This window comes from Cetorhinus maximus, chromosome 21, assembly GCF_964194155.1.
Source record: "Cetorhinus maximus chromosome 21, sCetMax3.hap1.1, whole genome shotgun sequence".
NCBI classification, from domain to species: Eukaryota; Metazoa; Chordata; class Chondrichthyes; order Lamniformes; family Cetorhinidae; genus Cetorhinus; species Cetorhinus maximus.
In genome coordinates, this window is record NC_135899.1 from 4,863,423 (window position 1) to 4,879,462 (window position 16,040).

The 16,040-nt window shown below is 49.2% G+C and overlaps 1 protein-coding gene across 1 annotated transcript in view; it reads left to right on the top strand.

Moving 5' to 3' along the window:
• Positions 1 to 13,387, top strand: part of LOC144695596 (zinc-binding protein A33-like) — a 40,508-nt gene extending 27,121 nt beyond the window's left edge. The window contains exon 6 of the mRNA XM_078566495.1: positions 12,782 to 13,387. Within this exon, the coding sequence (XP_078422621.1) occupies positions 12,782 to 13,359 (578 nt within the window). The 3' untranslated portion in view covers positions 13,360 to 13,387. The remainder of the gene's footprint in view (positions 1 to 12,781) is intronic.
• Positions 13,388 to 16,040: the final 2,653 nt, after the last annotated feature.

A 16,040-nucleotide genomic window follows, 5' to 3' on the forward strand; every position in this document is an offset into this window, starting at 1 on the left:
TTTATCAGAACTGGGAAAGTTTAATGTTATTATTGTGATGCCCAGAATTTTGAAATAATCAGACTTGTAGACACAGATACAAGAGCTTTTCATCAAGTTTATTTTTCCAGATTTCCATGTGCTGTGGAATAATACATTGTGCTTTTCGGTACATTGACCAGAGTGTAACAGTGAGTAATGGGGCATTCTAGATATACATGTATACATGCACATCACAATATAGGTCCAACCCTTTTTGAATAATATAAAAATATAACAACCCTCTTTCTTTAAAATATAATGCCTCAACTTATCAATATAACTGTTCCAAACATTAAATTTTTTATACTATGTCCAAACTAAGGACAATTAACTATCGAATTTTGTAATTAAACTGACACCTTAAGAGTCTGTTATAGCTTATTTTCTTTTCTCAGAAACATAATTGACGGTATCACTAAGGTGGTGGGATGTTGTGCCTCCATCTCGTGACTTTGGGAGTTATCGTTCTCCGTGATGAGTCGGTGATGTGTGTGCTGCTCCTGGTGTTGTCGGAGTTGTGCTTAATGTTGCTGCTGTTGTGTCATTTGCTGGTGATGTTGTTGATGTTGCACTGCTTGTTGGTGATGTTGTTGATGTTGCACTGCTTGTTGGTGATGTTGTCTCACTGCTTAGTGATGTTGCTGTTATTGATGACCTTTTCTGCTTTTCCAGCCTAGGTGTAGGTTGATTATGGAACCTTTCCCTCTTCATTTGGTTACTGGTTTCAGTCTCGGTGATGTAAGACTTTGGAGTCTCAGCTTCACCAACAACTTTTGCTGGTTACAGGTTTTCAGGATTGTATCCTGTACATGTACAGATTATCCTCTCAGTAACTCAGACAAGGATTTAGCATCCTGTCGGAAGTGTTGACCTCCTCCTACCTCTTCATCAGTGAGTTGTTGTCTACTTCCTCCTGGTCAGTTGCTTGGTAAAGTTCCCTTGTATTTTCTGCCATTGAATAGCTCTGCGGGTGATTTAATGTCAGCCTCGAGCAGTGTAGCTCGGAGTGACAATAAGGTAAGGTTTGGGTCCTCCTCTGTCTCTTGGCATTTCATGAGGGTTCTCTTGACCGCCTGGACGTGTCCTTCTATAAACCCATGTTCCCCTTAGGTAATGTGGTGATGAGGTGAATTGGGTTCACTTATCACAGATTACTCTTTCAGGAATCCCTTGCTCAGTAAACAGAAACCATACTGCTGAGGTGGTTGTTGTCACTCTCAAATCTTTCCCCTTTCAGAGAAAAGCAACTTTGAATAGTAGCCTGGTACCATGAGACACCATTAGGAACATAGGAGCAGGAGTAGGCCATTCGGCCCCTCGAGCCTGCTCTGCCATTTAACTAGATCATGGCTGATCTTTTGCCTCAAGGCCATCTCCCCGCACTCTCCCCATATCCCCTAATGTCATTGGTTTCTAGAAATCTATCAACCTCTGCTTTGAACAGAATGACTGAGCCTCCACAGCCCTCTGGGATAGAGAATTCATTCTTGATTGTGTGTGAATAAATCAGCTCCTCCCGTTTGCCATGGTCTGAGTGATATTTCAGTCATTCTGCTGTGCATTTCTAAACCTCTGGCATTCACTGCATGTCGAACCATTCTTTCGATGTCTTTGTAGATTTATATCTAGTACACAGCTGAACTGCCTCTGAGCTTACACTTCACCATTCCCATGTGGCCTTCCTCTATCTTTCTGCATTGTTTTGGATGCGATGATTCTGGATCTGGCCTGCAGAACACTATCTTCTCGTGAGATGTCATCACCAATAGTCCAATACTGCTGTATTGCTGACTGCGATTGCTGAACCCATTAGGCCATCCACTGGATTGCTAGCTGAGAGAGCATACGTAACAATTCATCTTTGCTGGTCTCATCTCTAAGTGATGGGACTTTACACCTCAAAATTTTATCTCATGTTTCGCATGTGGTGACAAATGAGATAATGCATCTCCGAGCACCATTTCACTTGCTGGCTAGTATATCAGAGTGAAATCACTACTCTGAATCCTCAAGAGTAACCTCTGCAGCCTTGCCGCTGCTGTGCACAGATTTTTCTTGCAGATCTGCTCGAGTGAACAATAATCATTCTCCACAATGAACTTTCTCCCAGAAAGCTGTGGATTGAACTTCTCAATCCATACATGACTGCCAAGAGCAGATCTGGTTCCAGCCGTGTTAGAACTTTTAATGCAAATGCTATCACTTTTCCCTCTTGTACCCGGGATGCTCCCAGTCCTTATGCACCTACTTGCAGAGTGACAGGTTGTCGTATGACAGACTTGTCTCCTTGAATCACATTACTTCTTTGAGCTTGTTGAAGCTCCTCTCATGTGACTCTGGCCACGGGTGCTCAGTATCTTCTCTAATCAGCTCCCGTAGGTTTGCTTTGTGTTTTGACATGTGAGGTATGAAAGAGCTCATGTCCTGAATCAAGCCAAGGAAACGTCTCAACTCTTTGTTGTCTCTTTGAACTTCCATCTCAGAGATGGCTGTGACTTTCTCAGGACACGATTTGACTTTAAAATAAAAGCAAAATACTGCAGAAGCTGGAAATCTGAAACAAGAACAAAAATTGCTGGAAAAACTCAGCTGGTCTGACAGCATCTGTGGAGAGAAAGACAGAGTTAACGTTTCGAGTCCGCATGATTCTTCTTCTGAACGAAAGAGAAGTAGAAATGTGGTGAAATATATACTGTTTAAGGGGGTTAAGCTGGATAGAAGGCCAGTGATAGGTGGAGGCAAAGGAGAGATTGCAAAAGATGTCATAAACAAAAGGCTGAAGGGATGTTGATGGTGGTGGTCCTGGCTGAAGGAGGACATTTTCCAGTGGATGTACTACCTTCAACCCTCAGTGATGCCTCCATCATCTCATGGTTTACTAAGTAAGCTGCAACTCTTCACATCTGCTCAACCCAGGAAAGCAGGACCACCTGTTTCAGCAACGCAGAACACGCAGTTAATGGCTTTCCCTTTGTGTGTCCCTCTGATTTGGGACATTCCAAGCTGTCGAATCTCAGTCCACCAGATGCTGTCAGTTTGACATTGCTGATTCAGAGCATCTTTCTTTAGGTAACCATTTTCTTTCAAATTTTCAGGAAAGATCTTCTGATATAGTCTGAGCAGGATGATGTTACTCTGTGCTTCAATATCAAGCTTCAGCTTCAGATTTATGTTTACTTCATGTCAATTTACACTCTTGTTTAAACTTATCAAATGCCTCCACAACATCATCGGCCTCCCATTTCATCCTGAGTTAGAGCTGTGTATTCATGGTTGTGGCAGCAATCATTTCGTTTTCGTGCAGTTCACTCAGTTTTTTTTCTCTTTCTATACTAATATGAGATGATTTTTCTCAAACTAATTCAGCATTTATTTCATTTATATGGTTTGGTGTTTACTCACAAACACCTGCTGCCACCATGTTACGTCTTATGGTTCCCAGAAGTCCAAAATAATTAGAATTTTAGATACAAATATCGGAGCTGAGATGCAGTGCATTTCTCCAGATCTCTCCATGTGCTGTGAAATGATACATTATTACTTTGGTACACTAACCATCATGCAATAGTCAGTTATGTGGCATTCTGGATATATGTGTATACCTACATGTCAAAATATAGTTCCTAAATCATTTTGGAATATATATAACGACCTTGTAGTCTATAATATGGAATAAGGGGGAATAATTTCCAATATCTCCTTTATTTATCCTTTCTCTCCCTTAAACCAATTTTCAATTTCTGATGTTTGCCACTTAGCCTCATTTGGAAAAAATAGTCAGTAAGACATGTCTTTAATTGGATGTCTACCAAAAGCAATAGTAGTTTCCTTTTAAAGAAAAGTTCCTCTAATAAAATTTCAGCAGTGTTTTCTGGTCCCGTTGCCTTTCCATTCAAAACAGAAAATGTTTCCTATTCATTTGTCTGAGCAGTTTTAACCTCTGTTGTGGGACTTTTAAACCTATTTTTTCTCAGGTGGGGGTTTCAGGTGGGGTTCAGTTATTGCCGGGCAGACCCCTTTCTGACCCTCTGTCTGACTCTCCTTCACTCGGATGTGTGACCAAGAGTCACAGTGACTAGCTCCACCTGCTGGGCACTCATAGTATTGGGCAGGGATATTGCTCATTCAACCTCCCTTTGTGGATCATTAATCCAGCATTCTTTTTCTTTTCATTTTTTTCCCCCTTTTTTCATGTCAAAGACTACAAGGTCATTGTTATACAAATATTATTCCAAAATTATTTAGGGGTTATATTTGACATGTAGGTATGCACTTATATCCAGAATGCCACATCACTGACGATTGCATGGCAGTTAATGTACCAAAGTAATAATGTGTCATTCCACAAACAGAAACTAGAGCCATCAACATAAATATCTCATCCCTCAGTGTGGATTCCTGCCTTGAATCCTCCCTCAGTTTCCCAAACCCCCTGTATGGTACAAGTATGGGGTTCTCCCAGATAGTTGAGATTAGCTATGAGTTTAGGGTCATCCATTCTGTTTACCTTAATGTTTTTCCCACTTCGCAAGAAAGTCCATCTGGTTATTCTGGCACTAGATCCTGTTCCTTCTTTCATTTTTCTGTCTAACAACAGTCGGATTGGGTTGTGCTGGGTCAGTAATGGATGCCGGTGAAAATGGTAAAATGTTTCGCTGCCCAACAGGTCACTAACAGATGTCCCTCACAGAGGGAAAACCCCTTTTCCACGTCTGCTAGGACTTTGGACACATCGGCTACTGGTCACAAGTGACCGTTTGTTTCCTGCAGAAGGACTTCACTGAAACTGACGTCGGTGGCTGCAGCTTCCAGATAAAAGTCCTTGTCGGGGTCCACAGGTCCCAGAGCTGGGCCAGTCTGCAAGCCCATTTTCAGTTTAATGAAAGCCTTTTCACATTTGTCATCCCAGTCAATGCTCCCTGTTCCACTAGGGAGGCTACAGCCTTTTCCAGGTCTTTCCCCACTTCCTTAGGGAAAGTGTATTGTTTCTATGGTTGGGACATGGGGTCTCCCTCTATCCTGACTTCTCCCCCAGTCACTCATCCACAATCATGTTTGTGAACAGTGGAGACTTCCCTATTTTCTTCTACTACAGTCCTATACATTTCCCGTGTCTGAGTTCTCAGAGTTTTTAAATAATAGGATCCTATTGATGTCATTTCCCATGTCTCACCGTGACGTGGGGGAATAACCAACACCTCGTCCGCTATCCATTCCACCCCACAAACAGTTATTTACCACGAGAGGCAACTTCCAATCTGAACCTAAAACTCCCATCCCAGGCTGGTCCCATCTCACTAAAACACACGTCCACTTTGTTGGGGTCCCACCCTTAACATTTAAGGGTTTGGATATCGCTCCAGCCACTGTGTCACCTGTAAATCTTCCCAATACAATGGATTCTCCTGTAGATCATAGGAGAGGGTGAATCTACCACCGTGCTGGATACTCCAGTGTCTACTACCTTTCTTTCCCTCCACTATAATATCTACACATTGTCTATCATACTCATCATACCTGAGTGGACAAGGATAATCAGGCTGGGTGCAGCCCCTTCCTGCTGAATTTCCCGGGACACCCTCTCCCTGGGCGACATGGACCTGACCCTGGGGAGTGTTTTCGTGCTGACACCATTTCATTGATGGTTGGAATTTCTGTAAACTAGGGGTGTGTGGGTCGAGTCTCTCTTGACTCCGAGTCCCCTGACTCTGGCGCGTGCCCAACGGATGAAAAATTCAGGCCCATGGTCCAAGTGTCCATCTCGTGTGGCTGCTTGTTCCTGTACCACCCTGATGTCACGCTCTCGCTGCCCCTTCTCACTCGACCTCATTCTGCCAGTTGAGCTCCCTCCCTCTCTCTCTCTCTCTCTCTCTCTCTCTCTGCCTATCATGGATTTGTTTTGCAAGTTGCATTCACTCTCTCATTCTCTCTGTTCTTCCCCTTCTCTCTCTCAAGAAATAAGGAGGGAGATGATTAAATATGAGGGTAAACTAGCCAGTAATATAAAAGAAGATTGCAATAGTTTTTTTTAGATATATAAAGGGTAAGATGGAGGCAAAAGGGGACATTGGGCCACTGGAAAATGACACTGGAGAAGTAGTAGTGGGGAACAAAGAAATGGCGGAGGAACTGAATAGGTACTTTGCGTCAGTCTTCAGTGGAAGAAATGAGTGACATCCCCAATGTTTAAGAGAGTCGGGGGGCAGAGGTGAGTATGGTGGCCATTACCAAGGAGAAGGTGCTAGGAAAACTGAAAGGTCTGAAGGTGGATAAATCACCTGGACCAGATGGATTACACCCCAGAGTTCTGAAGGAGATAGCTGAAGAGATAGTGGAGGCGTTAGTGGTGATCTTTCAGGAATCACTGGAGTCAGGGAGGGTCCCAGAGGACTGGAAAATCACTAATGTAACCCCCCTGTTTAAGAAGGGAGTGAGGCAAAAGATGGGAAATTACAGGCCGATTAGCCTGACCTCGGTCGTTGGTAAGATTTTAGAGTCCATTATTAAGGATGAGATTTCAGAATACTTGGAAGTGCATGGTAAAATCGGGCAAAGTCAGCATGGTTTCATCAAGGGGAGGTCATGCCTGACAAATCTGTTAGAATTCTTTGAGGAGATAACGAGTAGGTTAGACAAAGGAGAGCCAATGGATGTTATCTACTTGGACTTCCAGAAGGCCTTTGACAAGGTGCTGCACAGGAGGCTGCTCAGTAAGATAAGAGCCCATGGTGTTAGAGGCAAGGTACTAACATGGATAGAAGATCGGCTGTCTGGCAGGAGGCAGAGAGTGGGGATAAGGGGGTCCTTCTCAGGATGGCGGCTGGTGACTAGTGGAGTTCCGCAGGGGTCAGTGTTGGGACCACAACTTTTCACTTTATACATTAATGATCTAGATGAAAGGAACTGAGGGCATCCTGGCTATGTTTGCAGATGATACAAAGATAGGTGGAGGGACAGGTAGTATTGAGGAGGCGGGGAGGCTGCAGAAGGATTTGGACAGGTTAGGAGAATGGGCAAAGAAGTGGCAGATGGAATACAACGTGGAGAAGTGTGAGGTCATGCACTTTGGTAGGAAGAATAGAGGCATAGACAATTTTCTAAATGGGGAGAGAATTCAGAAATCTGGAGTGCAAAGGGACTTGGGAGTCCTACTCCAGGACTCTCTTAAGGTTAACTTGCAGGTTGAGTCGGTAGTTAGGAAGGCAAATGCAATGTTGGCATTTATTTCGAGAGGACTTGAATATAAAAGCAGGGATGTGCTGCTGAGGCTTTATAAGGCACTGGTCAGACCACATTTAGAATATTGTGAGCAATTTTGGGCCCCGTATCTCAGGAAGGATGTGCTGGCCCTGGAGAGGGTCCAGAGGAGGTTCATGAGAACGATCCCAGGAATGAAAGGCTTAACATATGAGGAACGTTTGAGGACTCTGGGTCTATACTCGATGGAGTTTAGAAAGTTGAGGGGGGATCTGATTGAAACTTACAGAATACTGAAAGGCCTCGATAGAGTGGACGTGGGAAGATGTTTCCATTAGTAGGAGAGACTAGGACCCGAGGACACAGCCTCAGAGTAAAGGGAAGACCTTTTAGAACAGAGATGAGGAGAAACTTCTTTAGCCAGAGAGTGGTGAATCTATGGAATTCATTGCCACAGAAGGCTGTGGAGGCCAGGTCATTGAGTGTATTTAAGACCGAGGTTCTTGATTGGTAAGGGGATCAAAGGTTACGGGGAGAAGGCGGGAGAATGGGGTTGAGAAACTTATCAGCCATGATTGAATGGCGGAGCAGCCTCGATGGGCCGAATGGCCTAATTTCTGCTCCTATGTCTTATGGTCTTACGGTCTCTCTGCCTGTTGTGATTTTGTTCTGTCAGTCGTACGTTCGCTTTCTCTGCCTATCGTACGCTCTCCCGCTGCCTGTTGCACACACTCGTGCTCTCTCTCTCTCAGCCTTGGAGATGGTTCAAATGAGATTTACTAGGTTTTTACCTGGAATAAGCGGGTTGTCTTAGGAGGAAAGTTTGGACAGGCTGGGCTTGTTTCCACTGGAGTTTAGAAGGGTGAAGGGTGATTTGATTGAAGTATACAAGTTCCTGACCAGTCTTGGCAAGGTGGACGTGAAAAGGATATTTCCCTTGTGGGTGAGTCCAAAACTAGGGATCACTGTTTTAAAATTGGCGATCGCCATTTTAGGACAGAGATGAGGAGAATTTTTTCCTGTCAGAGGATTGTGCGACTTTGTAACTCTCTGCCTCAGAAGGCAGTGGATGCAGGGTCATTGAATATTTATAAGGCAGAGGTAGATGGATCCTTGTTAGGCAAGGGAATCAGAGGTTACCAGGGGTAGATGGGAATGTGGAATTCGAAACACAAGCAGATCAGCCATGATCTTATTGAATGGCGGAGCAGGCTGGAGGGGCCGAATGGTCTACTCCTGTTCCTATTTCTTATGTTCTTATGTCTGTCATGCTCTCACTCTCTCAGTTGTGCCCCTTCTCTCGCTCTGCCTGTCGCGACCTCGTTCCGCCTGTCATTCTCTCTATCTCCCTCTCTCTTTGTTTGTCTCTCTCTCTCACTGTCAGTCATACCCTCTCTCTGTCTGGCACATTTCTCTCCTTTATTTTTCTCACCCTCTCCCTCTCTTTCTCTCTCTGCCTTCATGAACTAATTCTGCCCTTCCCACCCTTAATCTCTCTGCCAGTCACTCTATAACCCTCTCCCTCTCTCTCTCTGTGCATGTCATACACACTCTATCTCTTGTCAGTCATGATCTCACCTCTCTCTCTCTCTCTGCCCACCACATGCTCTCTCAATCTCTGCCTGTAACACTCTCCCTCCCTCTACCTGTCACGTTGTCTCTCCCACTCACTGCCTGTCACATTATCTCTCTCACTCACTTTAAGTCACAGTCTCTGCTCTCTGTTTGTATGTCACCTTCCCTTAATCTTGCTGCCACCTGTCTTACCACTGCTGATCACCATGTCGTGTTATTAGAATGATATAATACCTTGGGCTTATTTACTCTACAAGAGACAAGGCACCAATTTCTTATCGGTGATTGGGTAAACACGTTGTGGGTCAATCATTAAGACTAGGCACATGGTTCTACATAGGTATAAAGCTTGAAGGCATCAGAGCTGTGTGTGTGTGCTCTGCTCAAAGCAAAATGAACCAAGACTGGATCACGTGACATACTTACCTTCTAGTGATATCACTTAAAGGCATATTATAATCAGTGCTCTCTCTGTGTCATTCATGCTCTCTCATCTCCCTCTCACATGCTCTCTCTCCCTCCTCACCTGTCCCTCTCACTCTATCACAATCTCGTTCTGCCTATCACACTCTTCCCCCTCTGTTAATCTCTCACTTTCATTTTATTTATTCTTTCATGGGATGTGGGCATCACTGGTAAGGCCAGCATCTATTACCCATCCCTAATTTCTCTTGATTTGAGTGACTTGCTCAGCCATTTCAGAGGGCAGTTAAGAGTCAACCACATTGCTGTGGGTCTGGAGTCACAGGTAGGCCAGACCAGGTAAGGATGGCAGATTTCTTTCCCCTAAACAACATTAGTGAACCAGGTGGGTTTTTACAACAATGGTTTCAAAGTCATTATTACTGAGAACAGCTTTTAGTTTTAGATTTTATTAATTGAATTTAAACTCTACCAGCTGCTATGGTGAGATTTGAACCCATGTCCCCAGAGCATGAGCCTGGGCCACTAGATTACTGCTCCAGTGACATTACCACTACGCCACCATCTCGGTCATGCCCCTTGCCCTCTCTGCCTGTTATGACCTAATTCTGCCTGTTGTACACTCTCTTGCTTTCTGCCTGTCACTCCCCCTTCCTTTCTCTCTCTCTCTGCTGCGTTCCCTCTTGCTCTCTGCCTGTCGTGGCCTTGTTCCGTCTGTTGCACTGTCTCTGCCAGTCATGCCCCTTCTCTCTCTTTCTCTGACTGGCATATCCTTGTTCCATCTGTTGCTCTCTCTCTCTCTCTCTCACACACACCATCAGTCATGCCCTCTTGCTCTCTCTCTCTCAGATGCGCCCTCCCTCTCTGCCTGTCTCTGTCTCTTTCCGGTCCTATCTCTTTCTGTCTCACTTCCCTTCTCCCACACTTCTCTCCCTCTTTCTCTACCCCTCTCTCTCCCTCCTTTGCCTCGCTCTTTCTTGCTTCTCCCTTTCCCCTTCTCTCTTCCTCTCTCCTTCTATCTGCCTGTGTCTCTCTCTTTCTCTCCCCCTCTGCCTGTCCCTCTCTTCCCTCCTTTCTCCCAGTCTGACTCTCCCTGCTTGTCTCCCTCTCTCTTTCACACTTTCTTCCCCTCTCCACCTGTCTCTCCCCATCTCTTTCTGCCTCTCTCTCTTCCTCCCTCTGCCTGTCTCTCTCTCTCTCCCACTCTCTTCCCCTCTCACCGTCTCTCTCTGCTCTTTGTTCCTCTCATTCTCTCTCTCTTCCTATCTTTTTCTCTCTTTCTGCCTGCCTTTCTCTCACTCTGCCTCTCTCAATCTGTCTCCCCATTTCTTCCTCTGTCCCCTTCTGTCTTTCTGCCTGCTTGTCTTTCTCTCTGTCTCTCTTCCCCTCTCTCTCTCCCTGCCTGCCTGTCTTTCTCTCTCTCTGCCTGTCTCTCTTCCCCTCTCTCTCTCCCTGCCTGGCTGTCTTTCTCTCTCCCCGTCTCGCTCTGTCTCTCTGCCTCTTTCTCTCTGCCTGTCTCTCCCCACTTTCTCTCTTTCTCTGCCCGTCTTTCCCTCTCTCTCTCTGCCTGTTTCTCTCTCTCCCTCTTTTCCATGCGTTCTTGTTGTCTTTTGGTTTCCAGATGTTGTTAATAATCACACTTTATATTTGTAAAGATAAAAAACTGTGTTTAATTTTGCCACCCTGTCTGATTCAAAAGAAGAAGCAGATTGAACTGGTTACATACACATCGCTTCAGTCTCTGGTGCAGCTGTGAAATGTGGCCCCCTGGAACACTTGCACATAACACATTAGTTTGAGATAAGTAGTTCCCTGAAGCTATTTACAGGTATTTACAGATAAAACAACATATAACTGTCTGTCTCTCTATCTGCCTCTTCCCCCTTTCTCTCTCTCCCCTCCTCTCTCTGCCTTTCTCTCTCTCTCTGTCACATCCTTTCCCTCCCTACCTGGCATGACCTCACTCTATCTGTCATGCACGCTCTCACTCTCTGCCGCTCTCTCTCCCCCCTGCCTGTCACACCCTCTCTCTCTCTCTGTCTCTGCCTGTCACACCATCTTTCTCTTTGCCTGTCACACTCTCTTTCTCATTGTCTGTCACCCCTCTCTGACTGCCTATCAGGTTATCTCTTCCTCTCTTCCTGTCATGACCTCATTCTGAATGTTGCACTCTCCCTCTGTGCCTGTTGCTCTCTCCCTCTCTCTCTCTATCATGCCCTCTCTTGCTCACTGCCTGTTGTGAGATCATTCTGCCTGTCGCACTCTCGTCCTCTCTGCCTGTCACTGCCTCTCACTCTTTCTCTATCTGATGCACTCTCACTCTGCCTGTCGTGGCCTTGTTATACCCTCTCCCACACTCTCTTTCTCTCCCTGCCTGTCACATTCTCTCACTGTCAGATACTATCTCTTCCTCTCTCTCTGCTTGTCTCTCTCTCTCTTGTCTGCCTCCGTAATCTCTCTGCCTCTTTCTCTCTACCACACCCCCTCTCTACCATTCTCTCTCTCGCTCACCCTCTCTTTCTCGCGCACCCACTCTCTCATTCACCTTCTCTCTCACCTCTCTCACACTCCCTCTCTCTCGCTCACCCTCTCGCTCGTTCTCCCTCTCTTGCTCTCCCACTCTTGCCCTCCCTCTCTCTTCCCCTCCCTCCCTCTCTATCTCACTCTCCCTCTCACTCACCTTTTCTCACACTCCCTCCCTCTCACTCACCCTCCCTCTCGCTCACCCTCTCTCTCGCTGACCCTCCCTTTTGCTCAACCTCTCTACATCTCCCTCACCCTCCCTCTCTCACTTGCCCTCTCACTCTCTCTCACCCCCCTCTCTCTCACCCCCCTCTCTCTCACCCCCCCTCTCTCACCCCCCCTCTCTCTCTCTTGCTCTCCATCTCTCTCACTCATCCTCTCTCTCTCTCACGCTCACCTTCTCTCTCGCTCTCCCTCTCTCTCTCACTCAACTTCTCTCGTTCACCCTCTCTCTTGCTCACTTTCTCTCTCACTCACCCTCTCTCGCTCACCGCTCTTGCTCACCTTCTCTCGCTCACCCAGCTCTCTCGCACTCCCTCTTGCTCACCCTCTCCCTCTCTCTCTGCCCCTTTCCCTCCCTCTTTCTATGTGCCTTTCTTTATCTCTGCCTGTCTCATCTTGTCCCTCCTTGTCTCTCGCTCTCCCTCACTCTTCTCTTTTTCTCTGCCTGTCTGTCTCTCTCTTTGCCAGCCCCCTTCTCTCTGCCTGTCTCTCTCTCTCTCTATCTCTCTATTCCAGAAACTGCAGATCCCTGATTCAGTTCAGTCCTGAGCCCTTGTCACCCTCCCCCTCCCTCGCCCCTCCCCCCCCTCCCCTCCCCCTCTCTGTAACGGGGTTTCTCAGCCTCACTGCAGGGTGTGGGCACCAGGTAAAACCTTCCCCCGGGCAGTGTCTTCCCGTTTCCTCTGTGCTCTGTTTAAACTCTTCCCCGGGTGGGGGGTGAATTTCTCATTCTGGTTCATTGCTGATTTTCCCAATCACTAACCGGCTGTGAAAGTTACAGTGAGTGTGACTAACATTTTATTTGTTTATCTGTTCCCAGCTCCAGTGACCTTCGACCCTAATACAGCCCATCCTGACCTTCTCCTGTCTGAGGACCTGAGGAACGTGAGAAACACCGGGAAACGGCAGCAGCTTCCCGACAATCCGGAGAGATTTGATCCCGGTCCCTGTGTCCTGGGATCAGAGGGATTCACATCAGGGAAACATTCCTGGGAGGTGGAGGTGGGGAACAAGACTCGGTGGGATGTGGGTGTGGCCAAGGAATCCAGCAATAGGAAGGGGAAAATCTACCTGAGTCCAGGTAACGGATACTGGACAATGTCGCTGAGCGAGGGGAATAAATACCGGGCGTGTGAGAAATCACCGAAACTCTTAGAGCTGAGTGTGAAACCGAGAAAGATTCGAGTCTGTCTGGATTATGAGGGAGGGAAGGTGTCCTTTTATAACTCAGATAACAAGTCCCATATCTACACTTTCACTGCGACATTCACTGAGAAACTCTATCCTTACTTCAGTCCAGGTACCACTGATGGGGGTAAAAACACAGAACCACTGAAAATCTGTCCCCGGACAGTAACAATCCAGGAGGATGAGGGTTTTATCCCTTCATCCAAATAAAGATTGTTTCTTGTATGTGGGTGGGGGAGGGGGGATTTGTTCCTCTGTCGATGAGGGGCTGGTGTCCTTCACGGATCCTGCCCCCCCCCTCCCATTATCACGCACTGTCAGCGGGGGTCGTCCATTCCTCAGGAACCACGGGCTGATATCCCCAGGACCTGCTCGACCTGGTCGAGGATTCAATTAAAAAGGCCCCACACACGGGGTCACTGGGCGGTGGTGGGGGAGGAGAAGGCCTCACACACTGGGTCACTGGGCACTGGGGGGAGGAGAGGAGGAGAAGGCCCCACACACTGGGTCACTGGGCATTGGGGGGAGGAGAGGAGGAGAAGGCCCCACACACTGGGTCACTGGGCAGTGGTGGGGGAGGGGAAGGCCTCACACACTGGGTCACTGTTCGGTGGTAGGGGAGGGGAAGGCCCCACACACTGGGTCACTGTGTGGGGGAGGGGATGGCCCCACACACTGGGTCACTGTGTGGGGGAGGGGATGGCCCCACATGCTGGGTCACTGTGTGAGGGAGGGGATGGCCCCACACACTGGGTCACTGTGTGGGGGAGGGGATGGCCCCACTCACTGGGTCACTGTGTGAGGGAGGGGAGGGGAAGGCCCCACACACTGAGGCACTGTGTGGGGGAGGGGATGGCCCCACAAGCTGGGTCACTGGGCGGTGGTGGGGGAGGGGAAGGCCCCACACACTGGGTCACTGTGTGGGGGAGGGGAAGGCCCCACTCACTGGGTCACAGTGTGGAGCAGGGGAGGGAAAGCCCCACACACTGAGGCACTGGGCGGTGGTAGGGGAGGGGAAGGCCCCACACACTGGGTCACTGGGTGGTGGTGGGTGGAGGGGATGGTCCCACACACTGGGTCACTGTGTGGGGGAGGAGAAGGTCCCACACACTGGGTCACTCTGTGGGGGAGGGGATGGCCCCACACATTGGGTCACTGGGCGGTGGTGGGGGAGGGGAAGGTCCCACACACTGGGTCACTGTGTGGGGGAGGGGAAGGCCCCACACAGGCACTGGGCGATGGTGGGGGAGGGGAAGGCCCCACACACTGGGTCACTGGGCGGTGGTGAGGGAGGGGAAGTTCCCCATTATCCGTCTCTGATTTTGGCTTCGGGGTCACTGGTTCTGGGATGGAGCTTTTCCCTGAATCGTCGTGTGACCCGGTGCCTGAGGCAGAGCGGGGCCCTGAACCACTGTCTCCCTCCGACCCAGAACCTCCAGAGCAGCCCAGGGAGGAGCCCTTTGTCGTCGATCCTGGGGGTGGGATGGTGACAGAGGAAGGGCCGACTAGTGTGGCTGGGCCGCCCGCTGCCCTCTGTGTGGTGGGGGGAGGGGGTTCGATCACTGACAGTGACAACCCGGAGGAGGAGGGCAGGGGGATGAGGGGGAGGAGGAGGAGAGCGGGGGGATGGGGGGGAGGAGGAGGGCGGGGGGATGGTGGGGAGGAGGAGGGCAGGGGAATGGGGGGGAGGAGGAGGGCAGGGGGATTGGGGGGAAGGAGGAGGGCAGGGGGATTGGGGGGAAGGAGGAGGGCAGGGGGATGGGTGGAGGAGGAGGGTGGGGGGATGAGGGAGCTGCTGGTGGACAGTGGGCGTGATTTAGTCCATCACGAGTGAGTTGGTGGACACCCTCATGTCCCCACCACGTCTCCCCTCATCCCCCTCGGGGAACTCTGGGAATTCCAAGCCGACAGCTTGGGTCAACGTGACAAAGTCCAGCTGGCCCTCGACCGCTGGTCGGAGCTGACACTGCTCGACAGGTCCGCCTCACAGAGGGCTCATGTCTTCTGTCAGGAGCACAGAGGAGGTGGAAGGCCAGCTCGAGGGGTTGGAACAGGAGGTGCTCGACCTGGAGTCCCATCTCGGTCAGGCCGATGAGGACCCGGCCCTGTGGAAGGTGTATGAGGTGAAGAAGGATGCGCTGAGGGACCTGCAGCTTATCCGGTCCTGAGGTGTGTTCGCGGGGTCACAGATCCGGCTCCTTCAGGACCTGGACTGTGGCTCCCCCTTCTTCTACTCACTGGAAAACAGGCAGGGGGTCCGTAAGCAGCTCCTGGGGCTGCTGGCCAATGACGGATCCCTGGTCTCAGATCCACAGGGTCTCAGTGTCCTCCTCCTTCCCACCCCCAGGGTCCGTGTCTGCCTCCAAGTCCCCAACAACCACCCCGCCGACCCTTCTCTGTTACCAATGCACCCCCACCCTCCCACCCTACCGGCTCCCTCTGCCCCCTCTCACACTCACCATTCCCTCCTATCATGCCCACACTCAGTTCATTCCCCAGGAAGCAGTCACTGACTCCATGGACCCTTCCCTTGCACATTCACCTTGGCATCCTCACCCACTTATTCCCTCCTCGACCCTTAATTCCTCCTCCATGCTTTCTCCCTCCTCCCCGCTGGACACTTTCCCTCCTCCAAACTCCCTCCTCCCCTCAGACAGCTTCACCCCTCCGAACTCCCTCCTCCCCTGGACATCTTTCTCCCTCCAAACTCCCTCCCTTACACCGTCCCCCCAATACCTACCTTCCCACTTGCAGCATTCTGCCCCGTTACACCCTCCCACCCCCCAATACTCCCTCTTCCCCCTCCCAACCTCACTCCCCCAACATCTTGGTCCCCCACCTCCCAACTCACCACCGCCCTGCCACCCCCACTCCCACTCACACCTAGACCT